This window comes from Acipenser ruthenus, chromosome 1 (genome assembly GCF_902713425.1).
Source record: "Acipenser ruthenus chromosome 1, fAciRut3.2 maternal haplotype, whole genome shotgun sequence".
NCBI lineage: Eukaryota > Metazoa > Chordata > Actinopteri > Acipenseriformes > Acipenseridae > Acipenser > Acipenser ruthenus.
This window is the reverse complement of record NC_081189.1, coordinates 16504379-16521259: the sequence shown is the minus strand read 5'-3', so window position 1 is coordinate 16521259 and position 16881 is coordinate 16504379. Positions and strand designations below refer to the sequence as shown.

Sequence of the window (16881 nt, the reverse complement as noted above, 5' to 3'; positions counted from 1 at the left end):
TTAGTAATTAATAGATTTGCACTTTAAGTTGCAAATAGGGTTATATAAATACTGTAGATCAGACTATTTTTCCCTAATGTATCCATTTTAAATGAATCCTCAGGTTATTTCAGACTGTTGTAGAAATTATAGTATAAATCAACGTTGGTTGGACCCGGTGCCGTCCCATTTCCGACCCGGTGCTCAAAGTCACCAAACCAGTACCGACCCGCTACCGACCAGTGCTTAGGTCCCGTTGCTGTCTCTAAACAGACTGAGGCAGCACTTGTACGTTGTTACTGTACACTGCATTGCTACTTGCATCATGCCTGTTGAGGACCAGCACGGCAGAAGCTCTTCCTGCCTGGTGCCATATCTCGCAAAGGAGGCACTGGTGAACTGCAGTTTCTGCAGGTTTTGTGCACATTTCTCCAAGCATACGTTCCAAGCATTTGCTGGACTCTGAGCAGATGGAGAAGCTCTGGGCAGCAGTTTCCCACCAAGGAACGGTGCTTGCAGAGTTACTGTGTGAACGCTCGGCACCGCCTGTCCCGTTGGGATCCCAGGGGGCTAAAAGCGCAGATTGGCAGCAGGATGACATGCTCTCCCTTGCCACCTCTGAGGAGGTGGGCGAACAGGAGCTGCGGTTAAGCTCTCCCTGTCGGCAGAGTTTCTACCGCTGATCAAGAGGGCCACTGCAGTCTTGCAAGTGCCTGGCCTACAGAAGGTGAGTCAAGGCCGTCTATCTTTGATGACAAGCCTACCACCTCTCCCGTGTCCCGTCCCCCCCCCCCCCCCCCCCCCCATTGCACCCGGATTTTCGTCCTGGGGTGACCCGGCTACTGCTCCTGCTGTTTCCCGGTCTATGTACACCCTATATAGGGTGCACGATGCAGAGAAGCTGGGTCTGGCCAAATTTCCGCTGGTTTTCCCACATTGATACAGGCGCCTAAATTAGCGCTCCTGTCCAAGGATGCTATCTGCCCCAACAAACAGCCTACCAGTCCTATTCTCTGAGGTCCCTTACCAGGCCCTTACAGGCCCTTACCACCACGACCTGGATGAGCTGCCCCTGGTTAATAAGAACCTGCTCCGTCTGACGGGAACAAAGCACCACTGTTGGATGCCCCTGTACACCAGGGCATACCTTTGGGCCTGCGGTGAACGAGATGCTGCAGCGCTCTCACTGCACGCGGGAATCCACGAAGGAGTTGGTGCGCTTGATTCACAAGCGACCACCCCCAGTACGCAAACCAGCGGCAAACTGGCGCCCTAGGACCCAGCAGCCTCAAAGACCGGCACAGCCACCTGAGCCTGCTGCCAGAGGTGGTGTTCAAAACTAGAGTGTTAAGTGTGTCTTCTCAGTCGACCCTCACAACACAGGCTTAGAGGTGAGTTTCTCCCTCAGTATTTTAGCCTTAGCTGCTTGTTACTGGGTTTACGAATGGTAATGCACAAAGCAGCCTCGGACTAGCCTTGTAGCATTCCAGTCGTCCGGCAACCTTGACCTTGTGACGGCTTGGGTATACTGACCCATTCGGTAATGGTTACATTTCATACTTGAATGGGAACGTTAGGTTATTATCATAACCCTGGTTCCCTGAAATAGAAATTTAAGCATTAACCTTCATGGTCGCTGCGTCCATCATTGCAGCAGGCTTGAAGGAAAAATGATGCTGAGATCTGTGCCCGCAGTCCTTTATACCCTTGGGGGCTGACATGACTGCATCACAGGCTCGGCTGAGCAGCATGGTTATATCTTATTCAGGTTTCAGGTCTTTAGGAGGTAAATACCCATTCGGTAATGGTTACATTTCTATTTCGGGGAACCAGGGTTATGAATATGGTGAATTGTGAATATATACACTACACTTAAAAACAAATCAGTGCTATAATATACAAGTCATTAGAAATCGTTTGACGAACATTATGATTTATTGTAACTTTTTTAAAAACACAATGTAAAATCCTATGTAAGCTCTCCGTGATCAGGCTGTTAGTTTTCCCCAACTTAAACCATAGGCTTTGCTTTTACATTCCTTATTTACATTGGATGATGGAAATGCCACATTAAATTTCATGAGTCAATTATACATCACTGTTGAACCAATATGCTTACATAAGTGTCCCTTAGCCATATGAAAGAAGGTGCAAGTAACATTCAATGAGAGCCTGATAGCACCTGCTGTCTTTTCAAGCAGGTCTCGAATTTATGAGCTTGCTACCTGTAGTTGATAGCCTATAATAAGGCAGATGATTCGTAACTCTGGGTATTGGTTCTGTAATAGCTAAAAGATTTATGAAGACCTCTTCAGTTTAATTTTCAGTTGTTGCTCTTGCTGTGTAGTAGCCTATGACCCTACTAGTGTTTATTATGCAATATATTATCTTTGATATGTGGCTTTAAACTGTAGTCTTGCAGTTTGTGTGTGTGTGTGTGTGTGTGTGTGTGTGTGTGGTGTTTTTTTTTTAAATTTATTTAAACGCACAAAACAGGTCCAGAAATAAGGTTGTGATTTTGTGACAGGCTGCTTATTAAGTCACAGACGTCAATTGTTGCGTGTCTTTTGAAATAAAAAATATATATTTTTCACATTGTATATTATGCTCAATACAACCATAAGTACTGCAGAAATAATGCTCATTGAAAACATGCATATTGTATATCACCTTGCCAAAAACAAATCCAGCAACAGACGGGTATTGGAACAGGTGTGAAGTCACTGCTGCTGTGCTCTTCAAAGCCTTCTCTGACCACACATCACAGAGGAAGCTGGTCAACTCTAACTTGCATCACTGCATGTTCTGTTTTGAGGCTTGTACAGTATGTCTTGGAATAGTCTCTGATATCTTAGGTAGGCCTGATTTCATGTTCAATCATGTCCAATCTGTTGCAGCTGCAGGAGGCTGTAGCACTCAACTGAATATTTTGTATTGTGAATGAATTAGTCATGGTTAAAACGTGCAGCAGGCACAGTAACTGCTCTTTCACATTTTAAGAGAATGCTCCCACTGTAACACGGGGGTGACTGGAATTCCGATTTGGCATCTCACCATCTTTTAAAATGATGTTCCTGAATAAAATGCGTTCCAGGAACAACATGGTGTTACCTTTTTGAATGATCTAGAGTACATTGCTTGAGCTGCTGTATCGCCCAGTTATTATCATTTGTTTTTAAAAGCCCAACCGCTTTGCTTTCTAATGCTGCTCATTTTATTTTTATTTAGGCTATACAAGTTAGGCATGAAGCCGGTTACGCACAACTGTATTTTTTTCGTCATCATTATTATTTGTTTATGAGACGTTTTTGGTGTGTGGTGCAAAAGATTATTGTCAGTTGTATTTTTGCAGTTTAAATTCTATTGCAGTTTGATATTTAATGTATTTATTTTATTTCTTCCTATGGGACCATCTTACTGTGGACTGATTTATTTAAACATTAATCAGCAATAATGTGGAGGATGGTTTTGTAAATATAAGTGGAATAAAAACACACGACAGTAAGTGCCTCCTTCATGACTTTCAGTAGTTGTGAAAGCAAGCATGAATTGAATACTGTCTCACATGCTGCTCTGAATGTACACCTAGAGAGTTCCATGCTAATTTGTGTGAAATGTTATTCCTAACCCTGGCTCACGTGAAGAGGCACTTGTTGTGAGGGGTCATTGTAATGAGAACAGTGCAGCAAACCCAGAGATGAAGTTTGTAGTCTTCAGAAAAGCAGTGGGCAGCAGAGTGGAGTAGTGGTTAGGGCTTTGGACTCTTGACCGGAGGGTCGTGGGTTCAATCCTAGGTGGGGACACTGCTGCTGTACCCTTGAGCAAGGTACTTTACCTAGATTGCTCCGGTAAAAACCTAAATGTATAAATGGGTAATTGTATGTAAAAATAATGTGATATCTTGTAACAATTGTAAGTCGCCCTGGATAAGGGCGTCTGATAAGAAATAAATAATAATAATAATAATAATAATAATAATAATAATAAAGGAGAAACTGCAAAGAAAGACACATTCATTAAAATGAGCAACAATGAAAAATGAAATGTCTTGCATAAATGTTTATAACATGCGCAAATTCTTACTATCAATTCCAGTCATTTAGATTGCCCTTTTTGCCCTGTATGGAAATGCATGTTGTTTGCTGCACGGAAACTGGTATACAGTAAATACTAATGGTCCAGATTTTTTGTTTCAACCAGGATCAAAATATTTGTTTAAAGAAGCTACTGTGATTGCTCACATCTTCAGTTTATCATATAATATATAGTTAGGGATACTTGCAGCCGGGGTTGAAGACCACCAGCACAATCATTATCAGAAGGTACAGAAATAGAACATCCCTGCATACACCATATGATGTTTCCACCACTGAAGAGTGAAGACAGCAACTCTCGCTTAATGAAAAACTTATATCCCAGAGTGTCTCTCAATTATTCATATTTTATTAAGAACAAGGTAAAAATAAAAACTAAATAAAGCTTACGCGTTTCACACAACTAAATCCTTCTGGTCAAGGGCATATTCTTCTGGGGTTTTTGTGTGTTTAGGCATTTTTTTACATTTTGCCCCAATTTGCAATTCTATTTTAAATTCCACGAGCGTGTAAATACTCCCTATCGTACTGTAATATAGCTTTAAATCTCGCGAGCAAGAATATCTCGTTTTAAATCTCGCAAGCATGTTACAATCCTATCCAATAAATGTAGGAATTTGCTGCCACTCAGTAGTTGAGGTGGGTTTAAAATATTCAGAACGAATCAATGCAAGATACAAGTCAGGAAGGAGGGACATTGCCCAATAGCACTTGGAATTATTATTCTTAATTTTTTCTGTAGGTATTTTATTTTTTTTCCACAGAGAAAGGGGTCAAGTCAACATGAATGGAGTAACCATTTCCAGTGTTTTTCCGGTGTTTATTGACTGTACACAGATTTCATTTTTATTTTTTTAATTTTTTTGTATCGGGGCTGTTTTATCGTTTATCGGTTTAAACCGAAAATCAGAGGCGCAAAATATACAGTACAATGCATGAGCTGTGATGACAATTATGATTGTAAAGAGACCCTTAACTGATTTGAATGATTTTGATTGTGGATCTTTTTTCCGTGTTTAGCTGGAGAGGAGAAATTCAAGCCTTTTAGCAAACAGGTGCTATGTTCCTTGCAGCTTTAATGGCACACTCGCCTAGCGTCATAGAAAAATGCTTGAGAAACCCACTTCTGTTTGGAAATTTCTAAGTAACAGGGCTTTCATCAAAGACTGGCATCAGAGCTTGAGTTGTGGTTGTTGTTGTTGTTGTTGTTGTTGTTATTGTTGTTGTTTTTTTCTTCTTAAAGGAAAAATATATTGATTTGTAGTTCCTCTGGAAACCACCTAAAGCATGCAGTACGTGGAGGCATGTTCGTATTAAGTACTTACATTTTTGGACCACTCATCCAAGTGTGATGGAACTTGGAGCCAGTGCTTGATGAGCTTTAAAAGGCTTCATATTGGGGACTACTTGGCTTTTAATTTTATTGATCTGCGCATGGATGTTTGTCACAAGAGCTGGATTCACATTTGAGAAAAGCACTCGTAGCAAACTACAACAAAGGAAATGGCTACAGAACTAAATCAGAGAAATATGGAATACCTAAATACACAATCAGAACAATAATCAAGAAGTGCCACAGAACAAATTCAACTGATACGCTTGAAGTGAATAGCCAAAGAAAATTACGGGTACAGCAGGTAGAATTGTCAGAGCAGCTTAAAAAAAAAAATCCAAGATTAACAGCCAAAGACTTAAAGAAAGATTTTGAAGAACTGTATAAAGGCACCTGAACTCAGAACACTTTATAAGCACATAGACCTTGCTGCAAACCACTTTTAAAGAACATTCATAAAACAAATATGCCAAGAAATATGAACAGAAATCTGAAGCATTCTTCAACAACACTCTGTTCCGATGAGACTAAAATATAACTTTCCCCCAAAAATAGACCACAGTGTGTTTGGAGGTGGTTCGATCACGATATGTGGGTGTTTTAGCAGTTCAGGGACTAGAGACAGTCATGTGATTTGAAGATTGAAAAAATGCAGCCATGTATCAAAACTAAGGCTGTCACTCAATTTAAAATTTTGATCTGTTAATTTTTGGGCATTAGTTGATTAATCGGTAGATTCATCCCTGCACATTTTTAATAAAGGTAACGATCTTATAGTGGCTGTCCTGCATAGTAATACATAAAAATCAATAGAATCTAAAATAACATCAGCCCAATGGGAATTTGGTCATTTTAAAAGCGTTTTTATTTCAGTAAATGTAACACATTTTCACAGAACAACGTCAATCCATGAAAGAGTTTAATAACAAAATATAATGCACAAGAACTGAGAATGGATTTTTTTTTTTTTTTTTTGGTCTTTGATGCAAACGTACTATATAACATGGCTCCTTATGAACAACCTTTATTTTATTAATTTTTTACATTATATTTAGGGCTTCCGGGTTTTCAACGTAATATATATATATATATATATATATATATATATATATATATATATATATATATAATTAATTAATATTTAAAAAATGTAATATTAACAATACTAACATCAGTAAAACAAAATGTTATAGTCGCAGCTTGTGACACTAGTAATACGAACTGACAAGCGCATTCTTTCTCAGCGGGGGATGTTGGGAAATGGAGTTCAAAATCCCCCCCCCTCCCCCCCCCCCCCAAAAAAAAACTGCCTGATTAAACTGTAAAAGAAATGAATCTGCAGTCAATTATTTAGTTGATTAATCGGAGCAATTAATCTGTTAATCGGAGCAGCCCTAATCAAAACATTCCACAAAGTACAATAATACCATCTGCTCGTAGGCTGATTTGCCAGACAGTTTATTTTCCAACACGAAAACGACCCAAAGCATATGGCTAAATCAACTCTGGAATTCTTGAAGAAAACGAAGGTAAAAGTTCTGGAATGGCCTTTGCAGTCACCAGATCTCAATCCAATAGAAATGCTTTGGACATCTGAAAAAAGCTGCAGCCAAGCATTGTGTATCCAATCTGTCTGAGCTGTAGGAAATATGCAAGACAGAATGGGCCCAGATTTCACCAACAAGATGCAACATGCTGGTTAAGAATTTGCATAAGCATTCAAAAGCCATAATAAAAACAAAGGTAGGACGCATGAAATACTAAAGCGCGAATGCCAATACTTTCATCATGAACCAATACTTTTAAATTAAATAAGTTTATTAGTTTTTTGATAGATTATTTGTTACATTACTAGAATTTGTCTATTTTGCTTTTTGTTTTATTAAAAAGTGGTTAAAGTTTTCTAAATGCTTGTCCTTTAATCTGTTTCCTTGAATTATAATTATAATTAATTATAATTATGGTATAAGCGTAGGGTCCCAATACTATGTCTGCAACTGTAGAAGCCCAAAGTGATGATAAACTAAATATTTTTAAAACTTAAACCACCATAATTATGAGTCTGTAAAAAATACAATGCTCGCACACATTTTTTAATGTTTAAAAGAGATTGTTAGGGTAGTGACAACTGTTCTATCACTTATATTTTAGTCCTGCCAGGAAGGTGAAGTCGGTTCTGTCTTTATACCTCTCACTAAAACTTTTGTTCAATAAGTAAGTAGTAAGTGGTGATAACCTGTATCTCAAGGAACAAGTCTGGCAGTCAGTCCACAAAGGCTATAAGTAACCACTAAAGATATATATTTTTTTCACGCTATTGGTCCTTGTTGATAACAAGTAACCCTGAAATCCAGAACAACCATTGCCAAGCATTTGCAGCACTTTAAATATTTATAATATTCTGTACTCCCATAGCTCTTTAGAATAACCTAAAGATTTTTCTGAACGTAGGCATCTGTGAAAGTATCGACATTGTTAGTCTTCTTTTGAATTGGATCATCTAGGGAATTAATCACTCTCATTAACTGGCCCCACCAAGGCAAGTAATATCAATGACACTTTATACAAAGAGCATATTTCTATAATGCTTGAATAGTTAGTGATTCATAATATGCACATTAACTTATTAAGTTGAACTGTCTTATACATGACTTGCTTTAAAATTGAACTCTCTTATAAATGACTTGCTTGTAATTTTCTAACTTTGTTTGGTTAGTTGATCACAATCCTTTACATGCTTGAGTATTTAATAAGGAAAAAGAAAATGCATTGTTTACCTATTCAGGGGAGATAAAATTCCCTACTCTTACTTTACTTCCTAAAGTAAAAACCTGAATAAGATATAACAAAGCTGCTCAGCCTAGACTGTGATGCAGTCATGCCTGTCCCCGAGGGTATAAAGGACTGTGCACACATTTTTCCTTTCAAGAACTGACTTGACAGGAGAGCCTATTCAGATAAGTATGTGTTACTTTTGCTGCTATAGATTTTCACATTTATTGTGTTTTTACACAAATTATATTTTATATTAAAAATAACTACGAACCAGTGGAGCAGTACCGAAGTCACTGACCTGCTCTGTTCTGACCCAGCACACTACTGTAAATGAACCGCGACCCCACCGGTACCATACCGACTCAGTGCTACAGTCACCGAACAGGTACCAAACCGACCCGGTACTGTCCCTGTTCCTAGTGGTATCATACTTCCCCGGTGTTAGTCACTGGCCCAGTACCATCCCTGTTCCGAGCGGTACCGTACTGACCCGGTACCATCCCTGGTTTCCTGAAATAGAAATGTAACCATTAACCTTTGAGGGAGCTGCGTCCATGTTTGCAGCAGGCTTGAAGGAAAAATGACGGTGAGATCTGTGCGCACAGTCCTTTTTACCTTTGAGGGCGGGCATGACTGCATCACAGGCTCGGCTGAGCAGCTTTGTTATATCTTTCTATTTCAGGAAACCAGGGTTATGAAAATAACCCCAACAAACATTATTCATAGTACAGTAGTCTCCGGCTAAGACAAATTAAGTGTTTCGAGAAGCAAATTATGTGTTTCTTAGCTGAAGAGTTCTTTTAAGACAGAGTTGACCACCAGACACAATATGAATCAATCAGTCAATCAATAAATAAATAAATACATATTTATTACTTGTCATGATTCAAGTGCATCAACATATGAAATTAACAGAATAAGTAAGAGAAAAAAAATAGGCAAGTGTATGTTAATAAACTATAATAATAAAGTAACATCATGTTAATAAACTTACTGTCAAACTAAATTAGCACAGCACCCCTACACACATTAAAAAATGCAGCAGCAGCTCTAGATTATTATGAATACCTGTACAGGAGCACAACATTATTTAACAGAATGGTGAAGCAACTTGCCAAAATGGAAAACACCAAATTGCTTGGCGACTTGTGTCTGATTTCATTTTTTTTTTTCAGGAGCTCAAACAATTTCCAACTGTTTGTAGCAAGAGAAACAGTGGTGCGTTTTGCCGTTTCTTTACATGCCATTTTGTAGCAATGAGGTGCACTCGTGGAAATCAGAATACAAACTGAGGCAATGATATGATGGTGGTTCTGGAAAGATTGAATTAACCAATCGGTGTGCCTCAAGGCACTCTTGCGATAAGTCACATTTGAAACGACTGAATACCGGTAAACCATTTGAATTCAAGTTTGATGAGTTATCAAGCTACAAAACAGTACTGTATCAGTTGTGAACGAATCACTAGTGGTGCCAAAAAGGTGTTCTTTTAAGCAAAGTTCCTGTTCCTTTAGGAGGAGCACTTACAATGGGGGAAAAATCACAAGGGTGTTCTCTTAGGAGGTGTTCCTATACGCTGAGACTACTGTATAATGTTACAAACGAGCAGTAAAAAGGTTAAACATAAGGTATCCCCCGCCATATTCTTCACATAGAAAAAAAACATTTAGAATACAAAGATAAAGCAATTTTATTTTAAAATAGATAATATATTAATCTTTTAAAATGTATACCATTTTATAGTTAATATTACTTGGTTTCATTAGTTAGAAAAGAGCCATTGTCTGTACTTCCTGTAATTTTGTATCATTCATTTAATGCTGCATAGTGCTTCAGAACGTTCTTCAGAACTACTTATGATTCAGTGCTAGTTATATATTCTACTGGTCTTGATATCCGTTGGTGTTTGAAGAATGGGGACTTAAGCCACTGATGGAAATAAATCCGGTCATTATTTTGTTGATATGCAAATTGTGCTTATAATCTAGTTCAGATATTCTTTTATTCCTCATTACCAAGGTTATTTGTGGTCTTTTTCTCCCTGCTTAGGTTTTATCAAAGCTTCTGCTTTTTAAATGTGTAGTAAAACACATGTAATAAAATATATCCTTGTTTGTTTAATAATCAGAATGATAATTAAGACCACTCATTTATTTTTATTTTTTGATTTTTTTTATTTATTTATTTTTAACGAGAGGAGGCCATTTGGCCCATCTTGCTCGTTTGGTTGTTAGTAGCTTATTGATCCCAGAATCTCATCAAGCAGCTTCTTGAAGGATCCCAGGGTGTCAGCCTCAACAACATTACTGGGGAGTTTGTTCCAGACCCTCACAATTCTCTGTGTAAAAAAGTGCCTCCTATGTTCTGTTCTGAATGTCCCTTTATGTAATCTCCATTTGTGACCCCTGGTCCTTGTTTCTTTTTTCAGGTTGATTGATTTAAATTCAACACTTTTAACCATATATCCGAGCATCTTGTTGGCCTTTTTTATAGCTTCCCCAAATTGTCTAGATCATAAACTCCTAGAACTTTTTATAGATTTCTTCTTCAATTTCAGTATCTCCCATATGGTATTTATAATCCACATTTGTATTGCCTGCGTGCAGTACCTTACACTTTTCTGTATTAAACGTCAGTTGCCATGTGTCTGCCCAGTTCTGAATGCTGTCTAGATCATTTTGAATGACCTTTGCTGCTGCAACGGTGTTTGCCACTCCTTCTATTTTTGTGTCGTCTGCAAGTTTGCTTACTATACCAGAATCTAAGTCAAAATGTAGATTAGGAAGAGCATTGGACCTAATATTAATCCCTGTGGTACTCCACTGGTTACGTCGCTCCATTTTGAGGTTTCTCCTTTAATCAGTACTTTCTGTTTTCTACATGTTAACCACTCCCTAATCCATGTGCATGCATTTCCTTGAATCCCTAGTGTGTTCAGTTTGAGAATTAATCTTATGCAGGACTTTGTCAAACGCTTTCTGGAAATCTAAATGAACCATGTCATATGCTTTGCAGTTATCCATTGTCGATGCTGCATCCTCAAAAAAATCAAGCAGGTTAGTTAGACACGATCTCCCTTTCCTAAAACCATGGTGACTATCTCCCAGGATACTATTACCATATAGGTAATTTTCCATTTTGGATCTTATTATAGTTTCCATAAGTTTACATATAATAGAAGTCAGGCTCATTGGTCTGTAGTTACCTGGTTCGGTTTTGTCTCCCTTTTTGTGGATCGATATTATGTTTGCAGTTCTCCAGTTGTCGGTAGAACCCCTGTGTCAAGAGATTGTTGCATGATCTTGGTTGGCGGTTTGTAAATAACTACTTTCATTTCTTTGAGTACTATTGGGAGGACTTCATCCAGCCCAGGGTATTTGTTAATTTTTAGAGCTCGTAGTCCCTTTTAACACTTCTGCCCCTGTTATGCTAAAGTTACTTAAAACTGGATAGGAACAGGTCGACATGTCAACATTATGATTCTCTTTCAGTTCTATCAGTATACCAATAAGGTATATGGGTTGGGAAGTATAACTAATGTTTTTTATGTTTATTTTTTTTTTGCTTCCTTTTGCTTAAGGGGAGTGTATAGTAACGCTTGAAATGTTTTTGCTTACGATTGTAAGTCGCCCTGGATAAGGGCGTCTGCTAAGAAATAAATAATAATAATAATAATAATAATATAGATGGCATTAATAACCTCAAGTCTGTATAGATTACGAGATGGCTCCAAAGATGTTAGAGACTTGTGTGTGCCAGTTGCCGAAACTACCTTTACTTAAACCAGAGAACAAACTTCAGATTTATTTTAAGTGCAGTGGATAAACTGGCAGACAAGGATATGTATCATTTAAAATCACTTCTGCAGCCATTGGCTTCCACCTGCTGGCTTAGTGTTTAGTTGAGTATCACGGCATTATAGTAGCTTTGTGTGTAACAAAGACAGATGGCAAATAAGATGTGCAATCTGTTTCTTAAGTGACAAGTTATTGGTGAGTTTTAAATCTAACAGATGACATGCATTAGTTAATGCTCATTGCAAGATGTTGTGCCATTACTTTTAGAGGTTTGTGTGTGTTCCCAGTAGCTAAATTCAGTATAAATATATTAAAGTGATTATTGATATGTCTGAAAGTTGTGTATGTTTTTCCCTTTCTCTGATGCATTGCTATCTTGAATTCAGTTTGAACATTAAAATAATATCTCATTCAAAATAAACAAATCTCCAGTTTATTGAAGGACAGTATCTGACTTTGGCTACATCAATGTACACCTTGTCAGATTTCAGACGTACTTCTTTTATTGCTCTGAGCTCACTCTTAAACTCAGGGGAGATGTTTAAGGATGACTCCTGTAGTGGATTGTTCATGCACTGGGCTTGCAACATATCCAGATAACTTTTAATACTCAAGAAAATCACACAGACTCATTTAATTTGAAGTTAATGAATCAGAGCAGTAATAGTGCTCCCTCTGTTTATTAAATGCTTAAAAATGGATTGGGTGGTTGCAGACACAATAATACAGGTATGGTTATCACATACTCGGCCCTTAGGCTAGATATGCAAACCGCTAAAGCGCCCACCGCTAAATCCTAAAACATCCAATATATCACTCTCCAAAGCTAAAATGTAAATCCTATACCTTCTAGCAATGCATCAATATAAATTATATATAAATTCAAAATTGTTCTTACCTTCCACTATATGGAAGTGTAGTTGTAGAATACAACATAAAAACAAGAACTGTCTTTAAAGGCAGACTTTTGAATACGAGCAAACAGCTTTTTCAGAGATCATCAGAGCGTGGACCACGGAACTTGTAAGATCAAGTTGAGTGACACTTGACTGGGGTTTTACCTCTGCTTTTATAGAGTTTTTTCTCCATTTTATATGTCAGAAGACCCAATTAAATCTAATTATTTGCTCTGTTTTGACAGATCCTATCTTTGTGTGAGTAATTTGTTTCAAAAATTACCGGTGACCCTCTTTTCAAAATTAATTGAATGTGAGCTCATGGTTCACTATCTTCCACCCCTCCTTTCCCTAAAAATTAGGTGAACTGGAGTTCACAGGGTCCTTGCTACCAAATACAATACAGGTCTGTGTGTGTATTGTGTGTGTGTGTGTGTGTGTGTGTGTGTGTGTGTGTGTGTGTGTGTGTATCCCGGGTCAGCCACTGATTCACTGTGTGACCCTGAGCAAGTCATTTAACCTCCTTGTGCTCCGTCTTTCGGGTGAGACGTTGTAAGTGACTCTGTAGCAGATATATAGTTCACACACACTATTCTCTGTAAGTCGCCTTGGATAAAGGCGTCTGCTAAATAAACAAATACTAATAATAATTTAAAAGGTTCAGGGAGATATCACTGATTTTTATATCAAAATTATACCAACAGGATGTACTTGATATGAAAAATAATTTTATTAATCTTCCCTGTGATAATGGCTTATGTTGTCAGCATTTCGTATAGTGATGAATGTCATACAGAAAAAAAAGCATTAATATGAGCATTAAGAAAATATATTTCATTTAGTAAATAAAAAAGGAAAAAGTATAGAACCATTAAAATATTTAAGATGTACTATTGGCAGGAATTGAAGTGGTCTCTAACTGTCTTTCCTGTTACCTGTGTGGATAGTTCTGTGAAGTTCCTAACTTGCTTTAATTAACTGTGGTTGTGATTTATTCTTTTGCAGCAATGAGTTCGGAAAACCTTCGGACCTGCTTCCAAATTGTTAATGCTTATATCTTCTTGTCATCGTCTGAATTTTTACAGGTAATCTGCATTGTTTATGTATGTGCTCATTTAATGTTTGTTCTTGTGGGTGTAGTAAATCTCCTTACACATGGATATTGCCAACAAGCAATGATAATGAGTAGAGCCCTGTGAATTTCTTTTTTCATTTATTTTTTATAATTTTTCATTGTATTTGTCACAAATTTCATTTTATTTAGTTTTATTACTTATACACTTTTAATAAAACAACTAAAATAGAGGTATATCAATAATAGTATAGTATATATCATGTTTTAACTACGTACATATTTTTGTATTAAATATTATCCTTTTTTTTTTTTTTTTTTACATTGACAAACTGAAAAATAATTTAGTTGCCATAATTTCTTATTGGCGGCAGTAACGGAAACTTACTGTCCCCCACTTTTTAATTAACTGCCTATTTACAGTAAATACTGCCCATGCCCTCTATAAAAATGCAAAAATAAACAATATATATATTTACACTGCCCTACTATTGTGGGCTGTCATAATAATTGCACATACAGCAATCTACCCATTAAAAAAACGCCAGGAATTGTATTTTAATCCCATTACACTGAAGCAGGGCTCCAGTATACAAAACAAGCTTGGTGTTTCTCAGTATTTAAACACTAAGCAAGGCAGATCCATTCCTTCAAATTCATTAAAACCAAAACAGCAATTTCAAGAAAGGTTTTGAGAGGAGAGAGAGGTTTCCAGGGGAGCAGTCCAAAGAGCAGTAGGCTTGATGTATCGGGTGTTGCTGTATCACAGGGACAGTGTGTTGTATTGACTTTTGAAGGTATAACAGCCACCTATTGTGAATTTGTTGAACATCCTTGAATGCGCCTATTCAACGTGGATGCTTGGCTATTCCTTATGACTTCAAAACACTATCTTGTCTTCTTTCTTAAAGTTTTAACTAAAAATATTTTAATAATAATTGTATTTCTTACTTTTTAAAAGGGAAAGACTGGCATAGCAAAATAGAGAACAGCAAAACCACACACTATTAAATCTTATGTTTTTATTCTTCAAATGATCACTTTTTTAGACTTGTTTGATACAGGTACATGATTTGGCTAGTTTCACAGACCCTGTTTCAGCACTAGTCTTCGACTACTTTATCCAAGTATTAGTGCTAATCTTCGTCTGCATATTTTTGTCTAGTCTTGCACATTTCTGTCAGTCTTATGCAGCTGAGATTTTTTGAAATTCTGAAAAAAGTACCTATGGTTTAAAAAGCTTGTGGGGGTTCTAGAAATAAATTAAATTCCCATCAGACTGAGTTCAGTGCTTTTCAATTGTCCAGTGTAATTTTTTGCAATGGCTTATGATAAACTGAATAAGCATGACCCATTTGGAGACAGTTACTGTGAGGGTATCCTCACAGAGCCACAGAGCCTTACTGGTCCCTTTTAAGCTCATGCAACTCCTTCCAACAATATTTAACATTTTTATTTATAAAGTGATACACTGTATAATTGCAATTTCATATAATATACATTGTGCCCTGTGCTAGTGCTTTACCTGGATCACATTATGGAATGTTTGACCTGTTGCATGTTGTTCTCTTTTATTACATTGAAACCAGAAGAGTGATCTGTCTTGCTGGTTGAGTCATTGCTTGGCAATCCTCAGTTTGTCATAAGATACGTATTTTCTCGGGGCACTGAGGGTTGTGACTTAACCTGCTTGTTTTTAAGAATTAAGTCAAGGGTTGTGTACAAGATAAACACTGGCCTATTACTTTCTCCCACCGTTTGATTTAGCTTATTTCCTCTAGGCCTGCTCAAAAATCACAGACTAGTCAACTGAAATCCTTATACTTTTACATTTGCCTCCAAGTCTCTGGAAGGGATACAAAAGTTCCAGTATTTGATTGTGACATTATTGTAATCTGAATGCAACTGATTCGAATGATTTCACTGTCTGTTTCATTTCAGAATTATGCTGCAGCCCTTTGCCAATCATTCTGTGAACTGTTGAAAGACATAACCACTGAAGGCCAAGTCCAAGTACTAAAGGTATTCACTTTATTTACAGTGTGCACAGATGTTGGCAGCACATTTCACATCTGTACTTTCTTTTTGTACTTATATTTTTTGTAGTTCATGTTATTTAAATATTGCTAAAATTCCTGCACACTCAATGATGTTGACACAAAACAACAGGATAATGCCCATTCACACTGTGAAAAGCAAGATTTAAACAGGACGAGTTAAGAGTGTAGACATTAGCATTTTGCAGCTTTATTTTTATATAGTTTTCACCTGCAAATAAGTTTCCTAGCTTGAGGCTTTGTGTGAGTTTGTGTGTGTGCACACAAGGAAGACATTTTTGTCAGTAAGTTATGATTGCAGCTTGTACTTCAAAGAATAAAACTGTTAATCTTTAATCCATATGCATTAAGAACCACTGTTCATAATCATTGCATTTGCATTCTGTTCTGCAAATATCAAAATAGCACAAATAGCAGTGAGGACATACAAGGTGGTACATTGATCTTATGCATGTGTGGTTCAACTGTTATACTTATGGTTTTTTAGAAACTGTGAGATTGATCAATACATTAAACCCATGAAAGACCATCTGCAAAGTTCAGAAAAATAATTGCAGAATTACCATGTTTTTTTTGTGTTTTTCAACACCATGTTTGTCATCCTGGCATTTTCATAACTGGTATTAGTATTTCACACCAATTAATCAAGAGTTTCTAGTGATGTAAACCTAAAATAAAAATGTCCTGCAGTTTTTGTTTCAACCTGATGTGCTGGTATCTGATCTCTAGTGTGCTGCTCACACAGATGCCTATGGAGGAGTATTGATTTTAGTAGATTATTATCTTTGTCTTCAAAGAACTAGCCTTGGAGAAAGTGCTTTGAGAAAATGTTTCAAACAGCTATGACTGTGCTGGGCAGATTCAGGTTTTAATTACTT

At 37.2% G+C, this 16881-nt stretch overlaps 1 protein-coding gene across 1 annotated transcript in view; it reads left to right on the top strand.

The window, feature by feature from the left end:
- LOC117403633 (importin-11) overlaps positions 1–16881 on the top strand; it is a 175370-nt gene that overhangs the window by 84239 nt on the left and 74250 nt on the right. Inside the window, exons 23-24 of the mRNA XM_059012207.1 lie at positions 13880–13959; positions 15888–15968. Of these exons, the coding sequence (XP_058868190.1) occupies positions 13880–13959; positions 15888–15968 (161 nt within the window). The remainder of the gene's footprint in view (positions 1–13879; positions 13960–15887; positions 15969–16881) is intronic.